Source organism: Austrofundulus limnaeus, unplaced genomic scaffold (genome assembly GCF_001266775.1).
Source record: "Austrofundulus limnaeus strain Quisiro unplaced genomic scaffold, Austrofundulus_limnaeus-1.0 Scaffold20, whole genome shotgun sequence".
Lineage (NCBI taxonomy): Eukaryota > Metazoa > Chordata > Actinopteri > Cyprinodontiformes > Rivulidae > Austrofundulus > Austrofundulus limnaeus.
Window position 1 is genome coordinate 1750538 of NW_013952422.1, and position 8027 is coordinate 1758564.

At 40.8% G+C, this 8027-nt stretch overlaps 2 protein-coding genes across 2 annotated transcripts in view; both read left to right on the top strand.

The window, feature by feature from the left end:
* Positions 1-7253, top strand: part of inpp5ja (inositol polyphosphate-5-phosphatase Ja) — an 11806-nt gene extending 4553 nt beyond the window's left edge. Inside the window, exons 3-13 of the mRNA XM_014003804.1 lie at positions 231-338; positions 501-609; positions 699-815; positions 1823-1998; positions 3958-4069; positions 4790-4899; positions 4987-5197; positions 5279-5416; positions 5491-5556; positions 5637-5741; positions 6747-7253. Of these exons, the coding sequence (XP_013859258.1) occupies positions 231-338; positions 501-609; positions 699-815; positions 1823-1998; positions 3958-4069; positions 4790-4899; positions 4987-5197; positions 5279-5416; positions 5491-5556; positions 5637-5741; positions 6747-7229 (1735 nt within the window). The 3' untranslated portion in view covers positions 7230-7253. The remainder of the gene's footprint in view (positions 1-230; positions 339-500; positions 610-698; positions 816-1822; positions 1999-3957; positions 4070-4789; positions 4900-4986; positions 5198-5278; positions 5417-5490; positions 5557-5636; positions 5742-6746) is intronic.
* Positions 7254-7269: 16 nt separating this feature from the next.
* mat2aa (methionine adenosyltransferase 2Aa) overlaps positions 7270-8027 on the top strand; it is a 16519-nt gene continuing 15761 nt past the window's right edge. Inside the window, exon 1 of the mRNA XM_014003807.1 lies at positions 7270-7383. Within this exon, the coding sequence (XP_013859261.1) occupies positions 7362-7383 (22 nt within the window). The 5' untranslated portion in view covers positions 7270-7361. The remainder of the gene's footprint in view (positions 7384-8027) is intronic.

Genomic DNA, 8027 nt, shown 5'->3' on the forward strand with positions numbered 1-8027 from the left:
CACACACACACACACACACACACACACACACACACACACACACACACACACACACACTTGCATAACACTTAGTCATCAGTGAGGTACATTCAGGTCCTTAATTGTGCTTTTTTTTTTTTCCACAAAAATCCCTGAAGGAAGCTTTTATTTCTCTGAGGATCGCAGGATTAGGTCATTGTTTTTATCTTTTTACTGCAGATCTTAAATCCTCTCGTTTATTTTGTTCTTAGGGTTTACATCGTCACCTGGAACGTGGGATCAGCCGTCCCTCCAGATGACATTACGACTCTGTTTGGACCAAACGTTTCAGATGGTAGCGTTGACATGTTCGTCATCGGGTAAGCAAGTATTTGTGCTCGTCTCAGCAGTGCCAAAGAGACAGCCGGGCGTGCCCACTCAGTCATCTGTGATCACACCAACCACCCGCTGACACTGTTCTTTTTATCAAAGTTCACTTTTCAGTGGTTGGTAACAACTCTCTGCTTTCTGTCACCATCCAGACTCCAGGAGGTCAACTCCATGATAAACAAGAGGCTGAAGGATGCTCTTTTTTCAGACCAGTGGAGCGAGCTCTGCATGGACACCCTCAGTCCTTTTGGATATGTTTTAGTGAGCACGTCTCTGTTTTAATACCATTTTATATCACGATATAATCCTGATTACCCAGTGATTTATTTTCCCTGTTTTTCTTTGCTCAGGTGGCATCCCAGCGCATGCAGGGAGTGCTGCTGATGGTTTTCTCTAAATTCTGCCACCTTCCGTTCCTCCGAGGTGTGCAGACACAGAGTACACGCACTGGACTCGGAGGATATTGGGTATGTGCCACGCGTCGAAGCAACCAGCCCAGAGTTATGATGCTACAAAACGATTAGACCAGGGGTCTGCAATCTGTGGCTCTGGGGCCACATGTGACTCTTTGGTCCCCCTGCAGTGGCTCTTTGAAAATGTGACCAAACATAACAGAATAAATATATAATTTTTGTTTTTTTATACCCACAACAGAAATCAATTTGTATGCAAATATGTGATCAATACTACTACTACAAAAGATAAAACATGTTAGCTCATGCTAGCCTGGTGTTTACTTAAACAATCCAACTTCTTTCTATGATCTTTCTCTCAAATCCATCAGAATTACCTTTAAAGAATTTGAAAACTGCATAATAATAATAAGTATTAGAAAAAATACCTGAATAGTTCAGTTGACCTAGTTTTAATAAAATTTGGTAAAAACTATATACTGTATTTTTCTTGTTTACATGAAGATGGTCTTTTCATTTGTTCTGAGGTGCAAAAATAATAAATAATAAAAATCACAATATATTTTTCTTTTTATAACGTCACTGGCCATAAAGGTTTCTGAAAAGACCTTGAAAAGGCCCACGAACCACCAGTTGATAATCACAGTTGTAGCTTGTTTTGCGGATCTGAACACATTTTATTAGTGAGCCAAGTAGCAGAAATGGCTCTTTTGATCATGAAGGTTGCAGACCCTTTAGTATCAGTGGGGTTTGCAGGGGTATAGTATGAGCTGCCCCCCCCGCTGGCAGGTGCACACAGGCGTGGATGCACATGTCAGTGTGTGACCTTCCCGTGTGTTGATGTCAGCATCACCTCCTGGCTGCTGTTGGTGCAGTCTCCTTCTCTTTGAGGTCAGTGCAGCTGCAGGCTGTCTGGCTCTCTGGTTCTGCTAAAATAATCACCCCGTCACTGAACACACAGATCTGGTAGATCTGCACTCCGCTTGTCCTTGATCTTTTTTTTCTCTACACAGGAAATTATTTTGTCACGTCACTGTTTGCCCTCATGCTGTCTTTTTAAGGGGAATAAAGGCGGCGTCAGCGCCAGAATGACGGCGTTCGGTCACCCGGTGTGCTTCCTCAACTGTCACCTGCCGGCTCACATGAGGCACCTGGAGCAGCGGATGGAGGACTTTGAAAGCATCCTTCAGCAGCAGCAGTTTGAGGGAGGAACAGCCACCGGCGTACTCGATCACGAGTGGGTGCTTTTACTATTCCAGAGAAGCACCGATTAAGAAATGCTCAAAGACAACGTGACACAGACACAACACCAAAATTAATTAATTCATAATAGTTATATTTCTAAAGTTTTAGTGTTTCCAAAAGTTGGGGTCAGGACCCCACTGTGGGCCTTGAAGCATCAGAGAGTGGTCTTAAAAGAATTGTCTGAATTAAAAATGATCATGAAAAAATATTCTGTTAGGGTCATATTTTTCCAACCCATTCAGTTTTCTTTATTTTATACATTGTTTTTTTTTTCTTTTTACTATTAGGTCACAGTATTTGCAGCGCAACTGCTAAATAAGGTCAAGACCAGGGGTGCCCAAACATTTTCCCCGAGGGGGCCAAAATGAAAATCTATCCGGGGCTGCGGGCCAAATGCATTTATATAATACATGAAATACAAATACTTTTTAAGTAAAGTCCTTTCTTTTTAATGATTAAGCTATGCAATGGCCCTTTTTTGTTTTAGTCTGTGCACTTGGAGAAAGTCTGCCATACGCTCAAGTAGCAAAGGCTCATGGGACATTTTATAAATTGATAAAATATGAGTTTTTGTGGCCTTATAAAGTGTGCAAATCTACATGGGGTTAAATCTGATGTAAATATTTCTTCTTGTTGTTTCATGTTTCATGTTTAATCCTAATAAATCAAAGATAAAGTCAACACCATGACTGAAAACTACTTTCACTACAGCCGTTTTATATAGTCATTTGACCAATGGAAATAATGTGTTTTTACATAACAGGTTACAACCTTGTAACTTTGGCAACTGTTGGTAGGCTAAATCAAATGGCTTGGTGGGCCAAATTTGGCCCGCGGGCCCCACTTTGGGCTCCTCTGGTCTAGACTTACCAATCACTATTTGTCTTCATTTTCCTCTGGCTCTGGGTCAGACTCTGGCTCCAACATGTGAGGCTGGATGGACAAGTCTTCTCTTGTTGACATATTTTAATTAATTTGTAAGTAAAAAGTTTCTGCGCCGCTATATGTTCAACCCCTCTATCAAACTAGAATGGACTGGTCTGGAAGCTGGAGGGAGGGCGTGAAGGGCTTTGTTTGGATTTAAAGAGACAGCCTCAAAATGAGTTGATCTGAGACACACCTGAGAAAAGAGGTGAAAGAGGGGAATTATAGTTACAATAAGGAGGAATTCAGACCAAAGCATTGCCGTTTTACTTTATATAGACCCCAAATGAATGATTTAAATGTGAAAAAGAAGGATTTCGAAGCACCATATATCTCCTTTAAACAATAAAATTTTCTGTACTTGTTACAAATGAGTGCAGTTATGGAACTTAAAATGGATGAAATTAGCATAAAGAATATTGTTACGGTGCCTTTTTTATTTGATCTTATACCTATGTTTATTGCATAAAAATGGTTGGGGGCACAGCTCTGTGCTACTGTGATTTTTGGGGGGGTCAAAAGCTGAAAGGTTTGGAACCAGTACTTTAGAGGACAAATAAAAAGGCGTAAAAAAAAGAGGACAAATAATTTACCTTCTGCACAATTTGGTTTTGGATATTTGGCAGATTTATCTTTAATAACAAATTCAGGGTACAAAAATAACACTTTAGATAAAGTATTAAACATTATTAACTTTTACTTGGCTTTTTCCTTAACTGAGAATAACTGAATATCAAAAACAAAAAGGATTTCTCATTTCTGTCAGTGAAGGCTGCACTGCCTGCACCTGAAGCTGACGTTGAGTGAAGACAAAAAATATTGCAACTCAGTTTCTTCTAATCAGAGATTGAAGTCATGTTTGTCACTTTATTAAACATTTTAAAACTTTTCAAACCCCACATATGTTCCTAACGCTGTGTTTGCTACGTTTCAGTTTTGTGGTGACGTTTCAAGTGATAAATGATATTTTCAACATTCATCTGTTACTCTGTTCTGTCAACAACGGGCCTTTCTGTTGTCTGTGCAGTGTCGTGTTTTGGTTCGGGGATTTGAATTTCCGTATCGAAGATTATGACATCCATGTGGTAAAATGTGCCATCGACAGTAACAAGCTGCCTCTTCTGTGGGAGCGGGATCAGGTGAGGCACCTTTGGGTCTTTAAAGCAGACAAAAAAATTTATATCTTTATAAATGCAAATACAAGACAGTAGAACAAGGAACAGAACAGAATAAATAAAGTATGTCGATAGGCTTCTACACACATTTAAAACATTATGAGAAATTAAATATATTTATTGATCTTCAGCATTCATGTGTTTGCAGCTTTTTTGTTTGTACTCTTAAAACAGTGGATAAATACAGCTCAATTTGTTTATTGGGGCTGGAAAAAAAGGTAAAGATGATAAAGCTATTTGAGAATAGGAAATTTGCCAATTATTACACTAAATTTTTTGCTAGTCTTTTATTTATATTTATATTAAACCCAAATAATATGCGCATACATTAGTGAAAACTTTGTATCAATATTACCAATGGTAAAGTTGTTGCATTCATTCTCTAATTTCCTTGTGATTTGACTAGCTAAAAAAAAGAGTAATTGTTTTGGGATGCTCTTTGCAAACTTCACGTTTGGTGTCTATTGTTTAAATATATTTCATCATGTATTGATTAGTAGGATAATTACTGAGTAACAGTTTAAAGGTAACATCTCTTTTTTATCAAAAGTTTCTAATGAAATGAGAAACAGATTGTTCTGGAAGGCTTTTTGTCTGTGAAATAAAAGACACAACCAACAGAGGGAGTTGTGGCTCCAACAGAAGACAAAATGAATCCAGACTCACTGTTTGTCTGATCTACAGCTCAACATGGCTAAAAACACAGAGTCCATCTTGGAGGGCTTCATGGAGGGCTCACTCAACTTTCCACCTACCTATAAGTTTGACGTGGGCACTCACACGTACGACACCAGGTCCGCCTCCTTCGTCTCTCCTCTGATGAGTTCCTTTTTTAAAAAATAAAAATAAAACTCACGTTTTCTCTGCTTCGCATCCGTCAGCGCGAAGAAGAGGAAACCTGCGTGGACGGACCGCATCCTCTGGCGCCTGCGCCGCACCGGTTCCCCGGTTCCCACCCACAATGCATCGCTGCAGAGGGGTCTCACCTCGTGGTTGGGTGGGGCGACTAAAGTAATACAACACAAGTACCAGAGTCACGTGGACCTTACCGTCAGTGACCACAAGCCTGTTTCTGCTCTGTTTTCACTGCAAGTGAGATAAAAATCGCTTTATTGCTTCAAAATTCAATTTCCCCCCCGTTGGGTTTTATTGAACGACGTCTCTGTCTGCCAGTTCCCGTTCAGGGTGGACATGCCTCTGGTGGAGCTTCAGGCCAGCAGGGAGTGGTGCAAAGCAGCAGACGCCACGGTCAGATTCACAGTGGCGCCAACATATCAGCGCAGCTCATGGGACTGGGTTGCAATTTACAAGGTATTCAGTTTGTTAAAGTCTGACAGCTTTGGTTAATGGTTCTCAACACATTTGACAGTTTTTTTTCTGAGCAGGTTGGATTCAGACATTACAAAGATTATCAGGTGTTCATGTGGGCCAAAGGAGAACAAGCTACTCAGGTGTGTCCTAAACTCTGATTCACGCATAAACTTCAAACCTGAGCTGAATTTAGACTTCATGATTTGTTACCTTTGATCAGGTGACGTTCCCAGAGGATGATTTACCAAGAGATGATTGTGAATACATCCTGGGTTACTACAGTAATACCATGAACAGTATTGTTGGATTGTCTTCCCCTTTACAGGTAACACAATCAGAAAAATAACTATGTGTCATTTTTATGGTATAAACTTTGCAAAAAAAAATGAAGGAAATTAATGTTTGGTAGATCGTTTCTTTGTTGTAACAATGCTTCTTGGCAATAACTCTCATATTGTTGGAAAGTCTGTTAATACCTCTTTCAAATGGTGCCACATTTGTAAGGAACATGCATTCATGGGATGAGCAGTAGAGCTGAGTATGTGGGTTGTGCACATGACACATTTGCCAAATCTTCGCTGTCAAACAGCTTATTTAGGTAGGAAGAACAAACTGCAATTTGACTTTTGAATTTTTTCAAACCATGGAGGCCAAGGTGAAGCAGGGTAATTTAGGATGTTATTGCATGTGTGCAGAGAGCATGAATGGTTTGCATATCTGTAAAAATAATAATTAACAATGAATACTGCTCACAAGTTTTGGAGCTCTGCAGATCAGATTTTTCATGTCTTTAAAATATTTTGATTCATTATTAAAAAAACAGGAAAATTTGTGTCTAGTGAACAACTAAAATTAGGGATGAACGATATATCGGCATTAATATCGGTATACCGATATTGGTCATTTTTAAGAATGTTGGTATCGGTTCAATATTTGAAACTGGGCCGATATTAACGTTCGATATTGATTTCCCACTTTCAGCATCTGTTTGATCATGATAGTGATATTGATGCTGTGTAGCCAGGAATAACTGAAAAAGCCATGTCAGAGGTCTGTTTGTTTATTTATGGTATCAAAAAAAGACCCAAGTGCGTTTGTGCATATATGTATAATATAATTTGTGTGTTTGTGTAATACTGGTAAATATCAGTTATCGGCTATAACAGCAATAATTATATTGGATATTGATATTGGCTGAAATTTTCATATCCCTAAACTAAATATAACCAACATAACTCATTCTGTTACTTACTAATGATCTTTTTAACTTGTATTTTTTAATGTGATGTTTTTACGTTTATCAGTAATTTTTCCTTCTATCCGTCAACAGATCAAGATGCCCGTTCACAGCCCCACCGTGTGCCGCTCTGAAAGCTCCGACGTCAGCTCAGAAGACGACAGCACTTTAGTCCTTCTGGCTCCAAACTCCCGCAGCCCGAGCCCTAAAACGGGCAAACGCCATCCCCGCCACCGTCGGAGCCGCAGCCCGGCTGTCCCCGCTCTCCCCTCCAACCCGCTCCCCGCCCTGCAGAGCCTCAGCCTCTGTCCCCGCCCCAAAGAGGGCCACGCCCCGAGCCGCCCGCCGTGCTCCGCTGCCAAGAAGGAGCGCCTGGTCTCGCCCGACGCCGTTCTGTCCCCCGTCAGCCCCCTCAGTCCTCGCAGCCCCGTGTCTCCGGGTGGTGGGGTGACCGCACCTGAAGCGCTGATTGTAGCCATCCTAGGTGAACACAGTCCCATTCAGGTTAGCCCCACAGGCGTGAAACACATCAGGAAGCTGGAGGAAACCGACAAACGGCGGAACATAAAGAGTTAAAACGAGGACGAACACGGAGGACAAACGCAGCATCTGTGATTTAAAAGTGAGACAAGCGGCGCAGGATGTAGTTTGCAAACTTTCCACATTGTAGCCCCCACAGTTTCCTGTTTGTGAGCCGAACATTATCTCATGTGCTGCTCTACGTATTTCTGTGAGTCAAAAATGTGATCAGACTCGTGGAGTTTTTTTTTTTCTAACTGGATCAGAAGCTATATCACAATGTAGACAAGCTGAATGTGAAGCCAAAGTCTGAGTGAATGGGTTGCAGATGTTATCAGTGACCTCAGTATGGGTTCTTATAGACAGTCTCGTGTCAATATAATGACCCCGGACCAGAAGATTTGATGGGATCAGAGTTCAGAACTTAGGGAGGACGTGTGTGTGTGTGTGTGGACATGTGTGTTTCAATTTAAGTGTGTGAAATTTGTCTTTTTAGACCCGATGATTTTAACTCTACAGGACGAGGCCTGTGTTCACAACCTCTTTTTATCCTCCAGCTGAGACGGAGTTGAAATTTGCACAAAGGCATGAAGGTGAGATTAGTAATCCTAAACCAATGCTCTTATTCTGATTAGCAGCTTTGTGAATACAGCCCTCGCTCTGCAGAGTTCAGCGAGTTGATGCTGGTCTGCATCAAAAACAGATTATTGTTTGATTGTGCGAATAAAATATGAACAAATTACCGGAAAACTAACTTCTTCACTGATTGTCTTTGAAAGAACCACAGGTCTGTGTTTTTGTTGAGTCAGGTCTTCTTACAGACTTTGATAATGTTAAAATGTGTCTGCACCCCCC